The 19,043-nt window shown below is 44.1% G+C and overlaps 1 protein-coding gene across 5 annotated transcripts in view; it reads right to left on the minus strand.

Annotated features, from left to right (window-relative positions):
* Positions 1-19,043, minus strand: part of CCDC60 (coiled-coil domain containing 60) — a 225,224-nt gene that overhangs the window by 168,801 nt on the left and 37,380 nt on the right. For 2 of the 5 annotated variants that reach the window (XM_055550360.1, XM_055550361.1), the window contains exon 4: positions 1,700-1,983. The exons of 1 other annotated variant lie outside the window; for it this stretch is intronic. Coding sequence is in view for 2 of the 4 variants with exons in the window: in XM_055550357.1 (XP_055406332.1) it covers positions 587-670 (84 nt within the window). In the remaining 2 variants the exon portion in view is untranslated. Of the gene's footprint in view, positions 1-586; positions 1,643-1,699; positions 1,984-19,043 lie in introns of those variants that run through there. 2 more of the 5 variants (XM_055550357.1, XM_055550356.1) reach the window with 2 other exon arrangements.

Here is a 19,043-nt window from a genome sequence, read left to right on the forward strand (position 1 = left end):
GTCTTTCAAACCAACAGTATTTCTTGTCCCATATATACATGATCAAGTGTCAGCATCACCCTAAACAATTTCCATATCTTACTGAGTCCTCACACTGTTTCTGCCTACTTGATGTTCCTGTTCTCATTTCATAGACAGGAGCAAATAAAGCCTCAGAGATGCTAAGCAACTCATCTCAATAGCTGGTGAGACGCCAAGTCAGGCTTCAAACCCCAAAGTTTGACACTCTGTAGTCTCTCTATGAAGAGAGGATGTGCATGTACTCCAAGCACTGCGGATCTCTGAAAATAATTTCTGCGATGGCAAACCTACAATTCATCTTAATTTTTTCCTGATGTTCTACAGTGTCACTGCCGATTTATTCCATCATTTTGGAATTACTAGCTAATAGGATGGCCCAGCTCCCCGTTCTGGCTGGCATTTTCATTCTTCACGAGTAACCAACCACTGATAGCAACAGGGATGTGTCACAATTTAATTACACCCTGACTCTTCTTTCTCCTGATGTCCCTGGTTGGTCTGGAGGCTAATTTCTATTTTTCGTCTTGAAAACACGACTGCTTTCACAAAGTGACAAGAGACTCACCTGTGTTAGGAGAGCTGAGGCAAAAAAGGGAAAGAGGGCCCCGGAGGCAGGGGCACTCTGCATCTTCTTGGTGATCTTGGTCATCTTGGAAATCCTTCAGGCTAAACTGTGTCCAGCAGGGAAGGTTTTGTTTTGTTTTTTCCCCCAGAATCTTCTACATCAGCAGTCACTGGTGTCAAGGGCTTTCCAGCAATTTCTCCCTGACTCACAGTTCCTAATGAGACTCCAGACAGGTTTCTGACTGGGGAGGAATTAATTGGAAAAGTAAGTCTTCCTGGGTTTCCTACCAACAAGATAAGGAAGCCGCGGCGGGGTGAAATCAGGCAAGCCCCGGACTTACTTTTTAGAAAGTCACAAACTTTTATGTTTTTCCCCGTTTGGGAAGGGGACAGCTTTGTCTTCTAGAAACAAAAATAAAATATGAAACTAAAAAAATAAAACTCCGCTGAAAAAGTCTGAGGGGGGTCCATGGAGGGGCCCCCGGAAATCCATCCTAGGATTGCAGCGGCCAGCCGAGAAGGAGGGAAAGCCACCGCCGCTAACCGGCAGGCCGGGGCCCACGAGGTTGCCTGGCAACGGCGCGCCCCGAGGAGGGCTTCCTATTGGCTGGGATCAATAGGGGCGGGGTCGCGAACTCGCCCGGGCAGCTGGGCCCCTGGCTGGAAGCTGGCGGCTAGCCAGGGAACCACGTTATCCAAACTTTGGTTTTTCCTTTCAGGCCTGAAGACCTTGACCCTTTCTCTTCGTCTAACTACAAGCGTCTCTTTCCTTCCAAACTCTGCCCTGTCCTGCCATAATTCTCTAGTGCCTTGGGTTCGGTAGATCCATGTGGGCCTTGAACCCGTCCATTATTTTACTGTGAAATTTCTCTGTTTTATTCACCCAACAACCATTCCTACTCATCCTTCAAATCCCTCACAGACACAACACATATACATACACACACATAAATGTATACATGTAATATGTTATGTGTGCATGACATTCAGTTCAGTTCAGTTGCTCGGTCATGTCTGACTCTTTGCGACCCCAGGCCTCCCTGTCCATCACCAACTCCCAGAGTTTGCTCACACTCACAGTCCATTGAGTCGGGATAACATCCAACTATCTTACCCTCTGTCATCCCCTTCTCCTCTTGACTTCAATCTTTCCCAGCATCAGGGTCTTTTCCAATGAGTCGGTTCTTCGCATCAGGTGGTCAAAGTATTGGAGTTTCAGCTTCAGCATCAGGCCTTCCAACAAATATTCAGGACTGATTTCCTTTAGGGTGGACTGGTTCGATCTCCTTGCAGTCCAAGGGACTCTCAAGAGTCTTCTCCAACACCACAGTTCAAAAGCATCAATTCTTCAGCGCTCAGCTTTCTTCACAGTCCAACTCTCACATCCATATATGACCACTGGAAAAACCATAGCTTTGATGAGCTTTGTTGTTGGACCTTTGTTGGCAAAGTAATGTCTCTGCTTTTTAATATGCTGTCTAGGTTGGTCATAGCTTTTCTTCCAAGAAGTAAGCTCTTTTAATTTCATGGCTGTAGTAACCATCTGCAGTGATTTTGGAGCCCCCCAAAATAAAGTCTGTCACTGTTTCCATTGTTTCCCCATCTAGTTGCCATGAAGTGAATGAAATTAAATGCTTGGAATGTGCTAGATGTTGCGCTGTCTTATATATATTCCCTCAGTCCTCACAGCACATCTTTAAGGAAGATATTTCCTTACCCTGTTTTACAGACTAGAAAACTGAAGTTCAGAGAGATTGAATGATATGCTTAAGGACCCACAGAAAGTGTGTGAATTAGAATTCAAAGCCAGACCTGTTTGATTCTAAAATTCAACCTCTTAGCCACATGAGCCTGGATAAGACACCTGACTTGGATGAGGCTTAGCTTCCATCGCTTTCACATGGGGAAAGTAGCTGTGCTACAGGTATCAAGGATTAAAACAGATCATTATGTAAAGGCTGAGCACATGAGGAGGCCTAGTTAAGTGGCAACTAGTATTATGTCCTGACACCCCATTCCCAGGAAGAATTAGTCATTTTTGCAGTACAGTGTTCATTTCACAGCAGATATTAATACTAATATTTATCGATCACAGGCTGTGTGCCAGGAGTTCTACTGAGCACTTTACATACATTAATTCATTTAATCCTTCCAGTAGCCCTATAGGATAGGTTCCAGCTTACAGATTGATTGTACATGTTCTGATTTACGTGCTTTATCCTTGGCATTATTTCACACTGGATCAATCTGACTCCTTTTATCTCTAACCCCTGAGTGGCTAAGGATTATGACATCATCACAGCCACACAATGACCTCACCTTCTCTTTAGAAGGCATGGCTGCAAGATGACTCTCCATAAAATTAAAAACACCCAGCCACATAGTTCCAGATGCTGATGCTTGGAAGTAATTATTTTCCTGCCATCATCTAAAGACTGAGTCTGACCTTCCTTTTTATAGGAAGTTTTGGTCCTCCTGCCTTCTTTGCAGACAGCATTAAGCCATCAGCCAACACTTTCAGAAGGATGAGGATAAACTGAATTGTGTTCAGAATATGGGGTGGGGATGAGAAAAATAAGATAGAATGAGAAATATGTTCAGCCTTGAGCAGAACAAAGGGATGTCTTCATATGGCTTTGAGGGACAGGCTTGGCAAAGAAGAATTCAACTAGTTTTGTATGAGCCCAAAGGATAGGAAGGTTTAGGCTCAATATGAGGAAATACACAGCAAAATGTTGTTTTAAAAGGCATGAGTTCTGCTACCACAGGACCCAGCAATCCCACTCCTTGGAATACCTGTAGAAAACCATAATTCACAAAGACACGTGCACCCCAATGTTCATTGCAACACTATTTACAATAGCCAGGACATGGAAGAAAGTGAAGAGGAACTAAAAAGCCTCTTGATGAAGGTGAAAGTGGAGAGTGAAAAAGTTGGCTTAAAGCTCAACATTCAGAAAACGAAGATCATGGCATCCAGTCCCATCACTTCATGGGAAATAGATGGGGAAACACTGGAAACAGTGTCAGAATTTATTTTTCTGGGCTCCAAAATCACTGCAGATGGTGACTGCAGCCATGAAATTAAAAGACGCTTACTCCTTAGAAGGAAAGTTATGACCAACCTGGATAGCATATTCAAAAGCAGAGACATTACTTTGCCAACAAAGGTTCGTCTAGTCAAGGCTATGGTTTTTCCTGTGGTCATGTATGGATGTGAGAGTTGGACTGTGAAGAAGGCTGAGCACCAAAGAATTGATGCTTTTGAACTGTGGTGTTGAAGAAGACTCTTGAGAGTCCCTTGGACTGCAAGGAGATCCAACCAGTCCATTCTAAAGATCAGCCCAGGGATTTCTTTGGAAGGAATGATGCTAAAGCTGAAACTCCAGTACTTTGGCCAACTCATGCGAAGAGTTGACTCATTGGAAAAGACTCTGATGCTGGGAGGGATTGGGGGCAGGAGGAGAAGGGGACGACAGAGGATGAGATGGCTGGATGGCATCACTGACTCGATGGACATGAGTCTGAGTGAACTCCAGGAGTTGGTGATGGACAGGGAGGCCTGGCGTGCTGCGATTCATGGGGTCTCAAAGAGTCAGACACGACTGAGCGACTGATCTGATCTGATCTGAGGACATGGAAGCAATCTAAATGTCCATCAACAGGGGAATCGATAAAGAAGATGTGAGATATATACAATGGAATAGTACTCAGCCATAAAAGGGAGCCAAATAGTGTCATTTGCAGAGACATAGGTAGACCTAGAGATGATCATACAGAGTGAAATAAGTCAGAAAAAGAAAAACAAATATTGTATAATATCACTTGTATGTGGAATCTAGAAAAATGGTACAGATGAACTTAACTGCAAAGCAGAGAGACAAAGATGTGGAGAACAAACTTACAGATATCAAGGTGGGGAGAAGAGGTGGGATGAACTTGGAGATTGGGATTGACATGAATGCACTACTTTGTATAAAATAAATAACTAATGAGAACCTACTGTATAGCACAGGGAACTCTACTCAGTCCTCTGTGGTGACCTAGATGGAAGAAGATCTAAAAAAGAAGGTATATACATATACATATAATTGATTCACTTTGCTGTACAGCAGAAACTAACACAACATTGTAAAGCAACTATACTCCAATAAAAATTTAAAAAAGGCATGAGTTCTGGGGTCAGATTGACTCAGTCACTAAGCACCCTCAGTGACCATCTCACAGGACAATGATGAAGCGAAATGAGTAAATCAGGTGAAGCCCAGTGCCTAGCAAAAAGGAAGTGCTCAATAAATGTTAGCTCATTTCTTTTTTTATTAACGACCACCTGTCAGAGCCATATTAGAACTGGAAGTAGAAAGGGTCTTGGAATAGAAAAGACCTGTGTTCAAACCCTGGCTCTGTCATTTACTGGTAATGAGATCCTGGTCAAGTTACTTCGCCTCTGCAAGCCTCAGTTTCATCATGTATCATATATAAATAGTAATGGTAATGCCCACCTTGTACAGTTGGAAGGACTAAGTGAAACGATGACTGTACAGAGTCTAGTACCCAGCAAGGGCTCAGTGCATGCTAGTCCCCTTTTCTATTCATGAAGGGGTATGTTCCCCTGAGAGAGAATGAGCTCCCCAGCACTAGAGGCATTCAAACCAATAAGGTCACATTCTCAAGTCCTGGGGTTAAGACTTCAACATAGGAATCGGGGGGCGGGGGGAAGACACAAATCAAGCTATAACTGTGAGCTGCCTCAGACTAAAAGCTCACAGAGGGTTGGATAGATGTTGTTGTGTTTCCCTCAAAAGAGTAAAATCTCCTTATCTTCTCCTATGAATTTTCTGTGGCACCTTTGGGTGCCTCGGCTCACAGTTTTGGAACCTCAGGGCAGGCCTGTTTACTGTCTTTGAGCTGAGTAGCCTGTTTATGCAAGAAGTTAACACCCATGTGAGTAGACATGAAAATAGCATCTAATGGGAGTTCATGGCTAATCCCTCGCCTCCGGGCCCCTCAGGCAGGACATCTCTGGAGCATGTTCTGTGGTCCCCCAGAGGTCCCCTTCAGGACTGCCCTGGGGCAACCCCGTTGCCTGCAGCACTTTCCTGCTCACTGAGGACCCAGCATTGGCTTCTACCCTTTCCTATTTCATTTTCCCACTCCCCTTCTAGGACTGCCTGGACAGCCTCCCAATTATTTCCAAACTCTTGTTCCACGTCTGTTTCTGCAGAACCCAAGCTAAGTCAGTGTTGACTGAGATAACCAGGAACTCAGACTTAGTCAGGTCTGGAAATCTTCCCTCTTTCTCAAGATCTGGACTTGTGACCTTCTTGGGTCATCTTGCCTCATCGTCAGCTTCTTCACTTCTGCCCTCATGGATACATCTCTAGGCGTTTCTGGGTATTCTCTGCATCCCTTCAACACTGAGAGGCCAACGTGTTTTCAGATATGCAAATACATCCCCCAACAATGAAATATTTGACAACTCAGATATGAAGTGATTGTTTAATTCTTAATTCCTGCTTGATTTATACAAAATGGAAACTGAAAGACGTGAAGCGACAGGTATTCTATCCTCCCAATTTGCCCCAAAGAAAAGCATTTGAAGGGATTAAAAATAGATGTATCAAGTAGAAGAAAAATTTGAGAATGTGTCTGATGCCAGCTGGGGTAGCCCAAGTGAAATCTCCAAATCTGCTAAACACTTGCATTTCAGTCAGTACTACATATGTCTAGCATTAAAAACCTATTGGAAAAGTCATCATTTTCTGAATATCTTTAATATACTTGTCTGTGTTGCATCTAGCACCCAGGGAACTCCTTCTGGGTGTTTTTACTGAAATGTCAGCACTGGATTTACAAATTATGGGGCCCAGGGCAAAAGTAAAGCTTGGGGCTCCCGTGACACCTGGTAACTGGCAAAATCTATTGATGACTTGCTGCCAGGATGAAATATCACTGGATTATGTGTATTAGCACTAACTCTACTGATTCCTGTATTTCATTAGATTAAAGAAGGATGACTACCTGCTGCATGGCCCCTTGGGGGCTCTTTGGCCCATTCTGGCCCGACTCCATTCTCTAAATTACACCCCAGGGGGAGGGCAGTGAATTTGAATCTTTGTAAACAAAGAGGAGAAAATGTAAAGTTAACCTCTCTCCCCTCCCCTTTCTCTTTATTCTGATTCACCAGACCCAGCAGCAGGGGATGTGGCATGGGCTACAGGAATATTCTTTGTGAATTTCCCCCACTGGGGAGCTAGGATATGGTGGAAGCTACTTCCACAGATAAAGCTTTCCATTCCTTCACACTTCAGGGTGCCATGTGTGAGGCTGCAGGACAGATTGGAATCAGGGGATTGTGAATCCCATCTTGCCAAGATAGAAACTGAAGTTCCTGGGATCTAGCACTTTGTTAGTGGTGTAGGTGGCCTGAGAGTCCAGGTTTTATGATTCTGAATTTAGTGGCTTCTTTCAGCACTCTGCCGCACTGGCTACAGGCTTCAAGGCGTGTGTGTGTGTGTCCTTGTGTGTATGTTCACTAGCAAAATAACCTAGGGTTACCTCTGCAAGGTCTGCCAAAACAAGGGATTTCAGAGCCACCAGGGGCCGGGAGGGATGGGGGTGATTAACTTCCCTAGGCTACTGGGAGATTTCCTTTAACATTCACATACATCTCCATGGGGAGGATGGATAAATTAGGAATTTCAGAGTAGAATATACCCACTTCTGTATGAGAAATAGACAATAAAGATCTACAGTATAGCACAGGAAACTATACTCAATATTTTGTAATAACCTATATGGAAAATCTATGAAAATCTATGAAAATACCTTTATCTATGGGCTTCCCTGGTGGCTCAGTCAGTAAAGAATCTGCCTGCAATGCAGGAGACTGGGATTTGATCCCTGGGTCCGGAAGATCCCTTGGAGAAGAAAATGGAACCCACTCCAGTATTCTTGCCTAGGAAATCCCATGGATAGAGGAGCCTGGGGAGCTACAGTCCATGGGGTTGCAAAAGTCGGACGTGATTTAGTGACTAAACCACCACCATATATATATGTATATATATGAATATGGTGCGTGTTAAGTTACTTCAGTCATGTCTGACTCTTCATGACCCTATGGACTAGGGCCTACCAGGCTCCTCTGTCCATGGGATTCTCCTGGCAAGAATACTGGAGTAGGTTGCCATGCCCTACCCAGGGGATCTTCCCAACTCAGGGACTGAACTAACATCTCATATATGTATACATATGCTGTATACATACATACATACATATGAATCACATATATATATCTGAATGTGTATATATATACGTGTGTGTGTGTGTGTATATGAATCACTTTGCTATACACCTGAAACTAACTCAACATTGCAAATCAACTATACTTCAATTAAAAAAAAAGACACATATACAAAAAAGACACCTTCATCAACACCCTCCCACTCCCATCCCTGGTAGGAGAACATTCTCCTGCCACGTATTCCCATGATTTCCAAGTAGCTCACAATTTCCTGTTCAGTACACTCTAGCCTGCTTCCTACCTGTATGAGTAGAATTCCATGTCCCATACCCCTGTAAGATACATTCAAGTTCTAAACCCTGGGACGCCTGTGAATGCGACCTTATTTGGAATAAGATTATTTGCAGTTATAATCATGTTATGATGAGGTCATACTGGATTAGGGTAGGCCCTAAACTCATGACCAGTGTTTTTATAAGAAGAATAATGTTTGGACATAGAGACAGAGGACACGCAAGGAGAACTATAGTAGGGAATAACAAATCTGACTCCATATTAGATCTGTTTATTTTACTTTAACCTTTGTATTCTGTTGTTTTTGCTACAAGTTAATCACTAAAGGGAAGTTGCCTTAAGGTAACATAATGGTCCGTCTCTGAGAACCTGCCCCCTACTTTCAACGACTTACCACTTTGTACTTTACCTCTTCACCTCCCCTCTCTTTGTTCTATCAAAGAAACTAGCATCCAGAGCCCAGTAAGGTAATTCTCTAGGATATTAGTCTGCCATCTTCTCAGACTCGTGGCTTTCCAAATAAAGTTGCTATTCCTTGCCCCAACACTTCATCTTCTGATTCATTGGCCTGTCATGTGGCAAGCAGAACCAGCTTGGACTCAGTAACAGAAGGGCAGGTGAGAACAGAGGCAGAGGATGGAGTGATGTGTCTGCAAGCCGAGGAAGGCTGTGGATTGCCGGCTGTAAACTGCCTTTTCCTAAACACACGCCGCTACTTTCCCTGATCTCCTGCCTGTGTCTCCCATTGGATCAACCCACCTAGAAGCCAGAGGGCATGAGAGCCTGTTGGTGCCACAGAGGTGGATCTGGAGCAGCAAGTAGAAGACGATTAGCATAAAGCACACCTTACTTACACTGGATAGCCTTTTTCACTGTTGGCATTTTTGCCTAACCCATGCGTAAGCATTACTTTACAAAGGCACAAATAAAAGTAAATGTCAGCTCCCTTCCCTATTGTGCACGCAGAAGCAAAGAGAAAAGTACAGTCCTCCGAAAAAAGAGAGAACAAATGGCTTCCTATTCCAGGTGCAGACCTTGGGCACAAGTTTCTTCCCTAGAGGGCGCAGTGTGCTAGGCAAGGCTGCTAGATTGATCATGCTAGAAGATGAAGTTGAAATGTCCGTATTTTTGTTTATCTGATCCCAAAAGCATCTCTTCCCCCTTGCTGCATTCCCCCGCACACCCTGCTTTTCTGAAAAGTGACAGCTAAGAATTTAGTTTACTATGCTGTTTCCTCTATCTCTTTCCCTCCTTCTTTTCCTACCTCTCTCCCTATGTTTTCCCTCTAATTTCTTTTCATAACTTATAATTTTGAACTCACAATTCAACTACCCATTCAGAGGCAATTTTCCTGCTTTTACCTTCTTCTAGGTATTATTGTTTAGACAGTCTGGATGGGGTGGCCCAATTTTCAACTTCCTGACATCTACCTTCAAGAGACTTTCTCTGCCTTCTCTCTGCGGCTTTGTCCTCTGCCGCTGTCTGCGTCCTGTTCAAGGACAGCCTCAGAAGTACACAACTATTTCTTGTCTGGCAGTCGCCCGACTTCTGGCACTTTGGTAGAAACTGTCTTTCTTTCTCTTAGCTTCAGTGACACTTCTTTCTCAATAAAATATGCTCTTTCAAACAGGTGTTGAGGAATATGACATTTGGAATACATAATAGCTGTATTCTAACATAGACCTTCATCAGACAGTAGCTAAAAGAAGAAAAGGAACTCATTGAAGTGGAAAATCCATTCAAAGGATTTGCATATCTGCCACCCCCTAGCCACCCCCACACTGTCCTACCCCTAAATATGTTTTCCAAGTTTCTGATTTTTGTTTGCAAACTTCCTTCTCCCACTGAACAATCATGAAATCAAAATGAACTTTTTTTTTCTTACTTTCATAATAACATTTGTTGGTTGTAGGAAAATTACAAAGAATTAACCAAAAATAAAAGTGCAGTTATTACCTGGGTATATTTCTTCCAGATATTCTTTTCAGAAGGTTTTTAAAAGTATACTTATGTTTCAAAATAAAAATAGGCTTTAAGAAATTTTTGACTGTAGAAGTAACATATGTATCTTTAAAATTAGATTTTAGAAAGCATACACACCTTATATATAGATTCTTTTTTTTTTTAGATTCCACATATGACATCACATAGTATTTATCTTTCTCTGACTTATTTCACTAAGTATAATATTCTGTAGGATCTATGCATTAAAAAAGAAAAAACTGAGAATGAATTTTGTTTCATAAGATAAAAGTATGTGGGGAAAAACTACCACCCCCCTATCCAGGGATTATTATTTAGTCTTTTGGTATATACAATTCCATATTTTTCCAGATACATCTATATCCTATCTATGTCTATATCTTATCTCTTATTTTGACAAAAATTAGACTGTATTAAATATACTAATTTTTTAAAACCTACTGAAGTCTTTCCCTATCAGTGAATACTGAGTTACACCATTATCTTTCATACATTTGGTACCACAATGAGAAATACATTTCAGATGTGTGCATATAGTACATATATATTTATAATTGAGATAAAACTTTCATGAACCACTATTCACCACTATTATGTATGGTGTTTTCTGCTATTTTCTGTTTTATTCTCTTTCATTTAAAAAAATACATGTTCTGACCCAGTAATTGATTTTGAGACCACTAATGGGCTGTGCCCTGGAGGAGGCCATGGTAACCACCTCCAGTATTCTTGCCTGAAGAATCCCCATGGACAGAGGTGCCTGGCGGGCTGCAGCCCTTGGGGTCACAAAGAGTTGGACATGACTGAGGGACTAAGCACAGCACAACACAGCAATGGGTTGTGACTTGCATTTTGAAAAATATTCTCCTAGGTCACAATTTCAATAGCTCTATTGTATTTGAACTCCAGAGTTTTTAAGTTGCATGGAGTTATAGAGGAGGTTTTGTCCAGTCTCTTATTTTTATTCTCAGAGGAGTGAAAATTTTATTTTCTTGATAGCTGGTACAAGAATTCCCCTCAGGGAGGAAATTTTCTTTGTTTACGGAGATATCTTTATAACTGCTTGGAGTGGGGAGGCTGCTGTAGAAGGAATGGCTGAACCACTTTATGCCAGGAATAAACAAATCTGGGATGGAGAACACTGAGCCACACGGTAGAGGGGGGGTAGAACCTGAGTGAACAAAACAAAGGACTTCCAGAAACAAGAATATCAAAAATCAAATTTCTGTTATTTGCATTGCTGTGCTGTACACTCATCTACTCTCTCAGGTGTTCAGTAAAGCTTAATATTACTCAGATTTCTTTCCAACAGGTGATGGAAATACAACTCAAAATGGATTAAGAAAAAATAAGCTAGGAGTGTTTATTCACTTACGAAATTGAATACACCAGATATGACTGGATTCAGGGTCTTGAGTAATGTCACTGACATTTGGTATCTTTTTTATATCTTTCCTTTTTTCTTGGTTCATTCTAAGGTATTGATTCCCAATGTGTGCTGTGCTGTGCTAAGTCGCTTCAGTTATGTCCGACTCTTTGTGACCCCATGGACGGTAGCCCACCAGGCTCCTCTGTCCATGGAATTCTCCAGGCAAGAATACTCATTCCCTTCTCCAGGGTATCTTCCCAACACAGGGATCAAACTAGGGTCACCTGCATTGCAGGCAGATTCTTGCTGAGCTACCAGGGAAGCCCTAATGCCCAATAGTTTTCTCAAAAAAGACCTCAGGCTAATTCTTATTTGATGGACTGGGATCATATGACCATCTTTGAACCAATCATTGTGGCCAGGGGGATGGAAAGCTCTGATTGGCCAGGGCTGGATCATGTGCTCATGCTTGGATCCAGAGATAGTGTCACATTCACATCCTCTTGGCTTGAGGTGGGTGAGGAGTGGTTTGCAGAACACTGGGTTCACAATGGGAGAACCAATGGTGGGAGGCAAACACAACATCCATGCCTGTTGACACAACACCTCGTGGGAGGCGTGAGCTTAGTAGAGAGTGAGTGGGGCTCTGAATTGCTTTGTTTGCCCCAGTGTAGAAATGGACTCCCTGAGAGGCACATCCAAATGATCCCTAAATAGAACTAAGAACAAAAGGAAAGTATTCCTGGGATTTCACAGAAATCTTGGAGAGAGGGTGACATTTTCCTACAATTTTACAAAGGATATCCATATCAACCTTGTCTAGCTCTTGAAAGAAAGAAGATCCCTGAGGACATCTGAGTTGCATAATTGGGGAAACCAAGGCCCAAAGAAGTTTCCAGATCTGTCCAGATCTATTTGCTAGAACCTAGATTGAGCACAGTCTCTTGCCATGGCTTAGCAATGTTCCCTCCACATGACTCAAGTAGATTTCTCTCTATTGTGCTGCTTACATTAAAGCTAGACATATCTCAAAGACTTATTTCCCTGGACGCTCCTACTCTTATAAGCCCGTTGCTTGTCCTTGGGGCTGCCTGGGGCCTCTGCATAGACCTATAAGGAGGAGCTTGTGTAGGAACAGACAGTCAGGCTCCTACTCTTTAGGAGACTGGGAACCCAGGTGTCTGAAAGGGAGGCATAAGATGCAGGGTCCAACAAGAAAAACAAATCAACAGGGCAGGGTCAGTGGAATAAACAGGAGTGACCAAGAAAGGACAAATGGCTAAAGAAAGTGGATCGATATTTATAATGTACTTCCTATTACCAAGTATTTTGCATATATTATTTTACTCACTCTTCACAAAAATTTTAATTTCAGGGAATGAAAGGGAAGAGGAGGAAAAGAAGTGTCCATCATCAGGAGCCATGTTTTAAAGGGCTTTGAATTTGGCTACATGAATGACTAAATGAATGAATGGAGTTTATACCTGTATTACTTTGTTGCTGTAACAAAGAACCATGAACTGAGGCCCTTCAGCAGCAGAAATTTCTTGTTTTACAGTTCTGGAGGCTAGAAGTCCTAGATCAAGGGCTCAGCAGGGTCCATTTCTTCTGAAGGCTGTAAGAATTTGTCCCATGCCTCTCTCTCCTAGCATCCAGTGGTTTTCAGGCCAACCTTAATATTCCCTGACTTATAAATGTATAACCCCAACCTCTGTCTTTAGCTTCTAGTGGCATTCTCTCCATGTGTGTGTTTGTGTCTGTGCCCCAAATTCACCTTTTTATAAGGACACAATTATATTGGATTAGGGCCCACCCTACCCCCGTATGACCTCATCTTTAATTACATCTGCTCTGACCCTGTTTTCAAGTAGGGTCACATTCTGAGATACTGGAGGTTAAGACTTCAACATCTGAATCGGGGGAGGGGGACACAGTTCAACCCATAAGAGCTGCTAAGTGGAACCCTGAGAAAAGCTGGGTTCAGCAAAATTAAGCAGATTAATTTAGGGCCTCTGTGGCGCTTTTACAACCTTACGGAAAAACCTCTTACATTCCTCCCATTGAGAGCTGCGGCCTCTGTCCCATCCCCTGAGACAGATAGAGGATGGTGGGAATGAAGCTCTGTGACATCCAAGGTGGACCATAAAAGGCCATACTGCTTCCATCTCTTTCACTGGAATGCTGGACTGCATCTAAGAAGTGTGAATACCCTGGGGCCAGCCCTCTGAGAGGCACATAGATCCTCTCTGGCTGAGTTCCCAGCAGAGCTCAGCCTTCAAGTTATCTTCTTGAGGTGCCAGACAGGTTAAGTGAAAAAGCTCTCTGGCCCCTGTACCCTCCAGCTGCAGCTGGGAGAGGCTTCTGAGTTAAAGTCCCAGCCACTGTGGAGGAAGGACAGGTAGTCCTGGCTGTGCCCTGCCTAGATCCCAAGCCACAGAATTAGTGAGCATAAAAAAATGGTTCTTGTTTTAAGCCACTAAGTTTAGGGTTTGTATTAATCAGCATCCTTAAGATAAACAAAACCAATATCGATGTCTCTCTCTCAAGTCCAAAGGCAGCAGTAGGCAGAATTCCCTCTTCCTTACAGTACATCTGGCGCTTCCCTGGTGGCTCAGATGGTAAAGAATCTTCCTGCAATGTAGGACACCCAGGTTCAATCCCCGGGTCAGGAAGATCCCATGGAGAAGAGAATGGCTACCCACTCCAGTATTCTTGCCTGGAGAATCCCATGGACTGAGGAGCTGTGGGTTACAGTCCATGAGGTCACAAAGAGTTGGACATGACTGAACAACTAACACTTTCCCTGACCTCCCTAGAGGACATCACGCTTTTTTCTTTCCAGGCCTTCAACTGATTAGGTGAGGCCCACCCACATTATGTAAACACGACTGAGCGACTTCACTCACTCACTCACTCACCCACATTATAGAGGGAAATTTGCTTCACTGAAAGTCTACTGATATAAATGTTAATCTCATCTGAAAAAAAAAAAATACGTTCACAACATCACCTGGACTAGTAGGCTAGACTGTGGTCTAGCCAAGTTGGTACATAAATTAACTATCATTGGCTGGTTTGTTACAAGCAATAGCTAACCATAATAGCCCCTCACAGCCTCTCAGCCTGCTGCTCATTGTGTGACTTTCCAAGTGAGTGATAATACGTTACATTTTCCAATTTTACTTGGGCAAATTTCCTGCCCTCCCTCTCTCTCCCTTCCTCTTTTAAACAGAGATCTTTGAGTATGTTGTTCTGCAGATCATGTCCTTAAGAAGCTTGAGTGTAGCAGTTAAGAGTCCCTGATGTGGAGTCTGAGCGGATTAGATTCAATTCTTGGCTGTACTAGTTCTGAGCTGTGTGACCTTGAGAAATCTATTAAACCTCTCCGAGTTTCAATATCCTCATCTACAAAGTAAGACAGGCATACTGACCTTGCTGCCATTGTAAGGAATAAATTGAATGAGCCTTGGAAAGGGCTCAGTTCAGCACCAGGGCACATAGTTTTTAAAATTCATTCATTCATTCACCAATAGGTCCAAGATTTTACCAGTCTGTGGTGCTGTGCTTCCTTTTAAAAGGCCTTAATTATGAGGCTCAAGCTAACCCTCTCAATTTTGAGGAGCTTCTCTCCCTCCCCCTTCCCCTTTCTTCCTTTCTTTCTAAGTGTGTGTTTTTTCCCCTTCTTCTTTTTATTTTCCCTTGTAAAGTCAGATTTCCTCCACTGGGGACCGCATGCATGTTTCACAAATTCATCTTGCTTGTCCCTGCAGCCAGCCACGGTTCTCTGGACCACTGCTTCACGTTTCCCACGAGGCACTGCTCCTTCCACTTCAGCTCCCCTCCTTCTGCCTCCAGCTGCCACTCTGCCCTGCACACTTTCCCTCAAGCACAGCACAGACCTTGCCACCCATGGTGGAATGAGCAAAGAACAGGTTGCAACTTTTATGCTGACTTGCCTGAATGTTCCAGGGCAGTGGGAGGGGAGCGGAAGTTAAGCGTTGGCTTCTAACTGTTACTGGAGAGAACATGGTCAGAGATCATGGACACAACTCTCCGGACATTTACAGACGCCCCCGCCTCCCTTCATTGTGTCAGTGCCCGTGGTGCTCAGGACACTGCCTTGCCTTGGTGTTCGCACCTACTGCCCAGCCCAAGACCTGCTTCTCCACATGCCCATTGTCTGACCTCATTCCTGGATGGTGGGCAGTGGGAATTTCCACTGCCTTCAGGAGAAATCCAGCCCCATCATCAGGGAGATGATGTTGCTCTGTGGTCTTCTATATTAGTCAGAGTCCTCCAGAGAAACAGAACCTATAGGATATGTACAGTTGACCCTTGAACAACAAGGGTTTAAAAATTGCTGCTGCTGCTGCTGCTAAGTCGCTTCAGTCGTGTCCGACTCTGCGACCCCATAGATGGCAGCCCACCAAGCTCCCCTGTCCCTGGGATTCTCCAGGTAAGAACACTGGAGTGGGTTGCCATTTCCTTCTCCAATGCATGAAAGTGAAAAGTGAAAGTGAAGTCGCTCAGTTGTCTCCGATTCTCCGCGACCCCATGGACTGTGGCCTACCAGGCTCCTCCGTCCCTGGGATTTTCCAGGGTCCGTTTATATGCAGTTTTTTTTTTTTTTTTCTCACTAAATACATACAGGTGGTGCTAGTGGTAAAGAACCTGCCTGCCAGGTTCGGGAAGATCCCCTGGAGGAGGGCATGGCAACCCACTCCAGTATTCTTGCCTGGAGAATCCCATGGACAGAGGAGGCTGGCGGGCTGCAGTCCAGTGGGTCGCAAGGAGTTGGACATGACTGAAGCATTTAGCGCAGGCGGCTGCCCTATGTCCGAGGTCAGGGGCAGAAGCCGGGAGGACCCCATGCCCGAGAGGAGGCGGCCAAGAGCAGTTACCCCACGTCCGAGGTCAAGGGCAGTGACCAAGAGTGCCAGGCTGCGACGGCGCAGGAATGGCAGAGAAGAGCTACTCTACATCCGAGGTTAGGGGCGGCGGCTGAGAGGAGCTACCCCAGGTCCGAGGCCAGGGGTGGCTGCCGGGAGGAGCAACCCCACCTCCAAGGAACGGTGGCTGCGCGGGCCCAGGAGGGCCTAGAGGAACTATTCCACGTTCAAGGTCAGAAGGGGCAGCGGTGAGGAGATACCCCTCATCCAAGGTAAGGAGCAGCGGCTGTGCTTTGCTGGAGCAGCCGTGAAGAGATACCCCACGCCCAAGGTAAGAGAAACCCAAGTAAGATGGTAGGTGTTGCAAGAGGGCATCAGAGGGCAGACACACTGAAACCATACTCACAGAAAACTAGTCAATCTAATCACACTAGGACCACAGCCTTGTCTGACTCAATGAAACTAAGCCATGCCTGTGGGGCAACCCAAGACAGGCGGGTCATGGTGGAGAGGTCTGACAGAATGTGGTCCACTGGAGAAGGGAATGGCAAACCACTTCAGTATTCTTGCCTTGAGAACCCCATGAACAGTATGAAAAGGCAAAATGATGGGATACTGAAAGAGGAACTCCCCAGGTCAGTAGGTGCCCAGTATGCTACTGGAGATCAGTGGAGAAATAACTCCAGAAAGAATGAAGGGATGGAGCCAAAACAAAAACAATACCCAGTTGTGGATGTGACTGGTGATAGAAGCAAGGTCCGATGCTGTAAAGAGCAGTATTCCATAGGAACCTGGAATGTCAGGTCCATGAATCAAGGCAAATTGGAAGTGGTCAAACAAGAGATGGCAAGAGTGAACGTCAACATTCTAGGAATCAGCAAACTAAAATGGACTGGAATGGGTGAATTTAACTCAGATGACCATTATAACTACTACTGAGGGCAGGAATCCCTCAGAAGAAATGGAGTAGCCATCATGGTCAACAAAAGAGTTCAAAATGCAGTACTTGGATGCAATCTCAAAAACGACAGAACCAAGGGAACATTTCACGCAAAGATGGGCTCGATAAAGGACAGAAATGGTATGGACCTAACAGAAGCAGAAGATATTAAGAAGAGGTGGCAAGAATACACAGAAGAACTAGACAAAAAGGATCTTCATGTCCCAGATATTCACGATGGTGTGATCATTCACCTAGAGCCAGACATCCTGGAATGTGAAGTCAAATGGGCCTTAGAAAACATCACTACAAACAAAGCTAGTGGAGGTGATGGAATTTCAGTTGAGCTCTTTCAAATCCTGAAAGATGATGCTGTGAAAGTGCTGCACTTAATATGCCAGTAAATTTGGAAAACTCAGCAGTGACCACAGGACTGGAAAAGGTCGGTTTTCATTCCAATCCCAAAGAAAGGCAATGCCAAAGAATGCTCAAACTACCACACAATTGTACTCATCTCACACGCTAATAAAGTAATGCTCAAAATTCTCCAAGCCAGGCTTCAGCAATGCGTGAACCGCGAACTTCCAGATGTTTAAGCTGGTTTTAGAAAAGGCAGAGGAACCAGAGACCAAATTGCCAACATCCGCTGGATCATGGAAAAAGCAAGAGAGTTCCAGAAAAACATCTATTTCTGCTCTATTGACTATGCCAAAGCCTTTGACTGTGTGGATCACAATAAACTGTGGAAAATTCTTCAAGAGATGGGAATACCAGACCACCTGACCTGACTCTTGAGAAATTTGTATGCAGGTCAGGAAGCAACAGTTAGAACTGGACATGGAACAACAGACTGGTTCCAAATAAGAAAAGGAGTTCGTCAAGGCTGTATATTGTCACCCTGCTTATTTAACTTATATGCAGAGTACATCATGAGAAACGCTGGGCTGGAAGAAGCACAAGCTGGAATCAAGACTGCCGGGAGAAATATCAATAACCTCAGATATGCAGATGACACCACCCTTATGGCAGAAAGTGAAGAGGAACTAAAAAGCCTCTTGATGAAGGTGAAAGAGGAGAGTGAAAACGTTGGCTTACAACTCAACATTCAGAAAACTAAGATCATGGCATCTGGTCCCATCACTTCATGGGAAATAGATGGGGAAACAGTGGAAACAGTGTCAGACTTTATTTTCTGGGGCTCCAAAATCACTGCGGATGGTGACTGCAGCCATGAAATTAAAAGATGCTTACTCCTTGGAAGGAAAGTTATGATCAACCTAGACGGCATATTCGGAGAAGGCAATGACACCCCACTCCAGTACTCTTGCCTGGAAACTCCCATGGATGGAGGAGCCTGGTAGGCTGCAGTCCATGGGGTCGCTAAGGGTCGGACACGACTGAGAAACTTCACTTTCACTTTTCACTTTCATGCATTGGAGAAGGAAATGGCAACCCACTCCAGTGTTCTTGCCTGGAGAATCCCAGGGATGGTGGAGCCTGGTGGGCTGCCGTCTATGGGGTCGCACAGAGTCGGACACAACTGAAGCAACTTAGCAGCAGCAGCAGCAGATAGCATATTCAAAAGCAGAGACATTACTTTGCCATCAAAGGTCCATCTAGTCATGGCTATGGTTTTTCCTGTGGTCATGTATGGATGTGAGAGTTGGACTGTGAAGAAGGCTGAGCACCAAAGAATTGATGCTTTTGAACTGTGGTGTTGGAGAAGACTCTTGAGAGTCC

Source organism: Bubalus kerabau, chromosome 16 (genome assembly GCF_029407905.1).
Source record: "Bubalus kerabau isolate K-KA32 ecotype Philippines breed swamp buffalo chromosome 16, PCC_UOA_SB_1v2, whole genome shotgun sequence".
Classification (NCBI taxonomy): domain Eukaryota; kingdom Metazoa; phylum Chordata; class Mammalia; order Artiodactyla; family Bovidae; genus Bubalus; species Bubalus kerabau.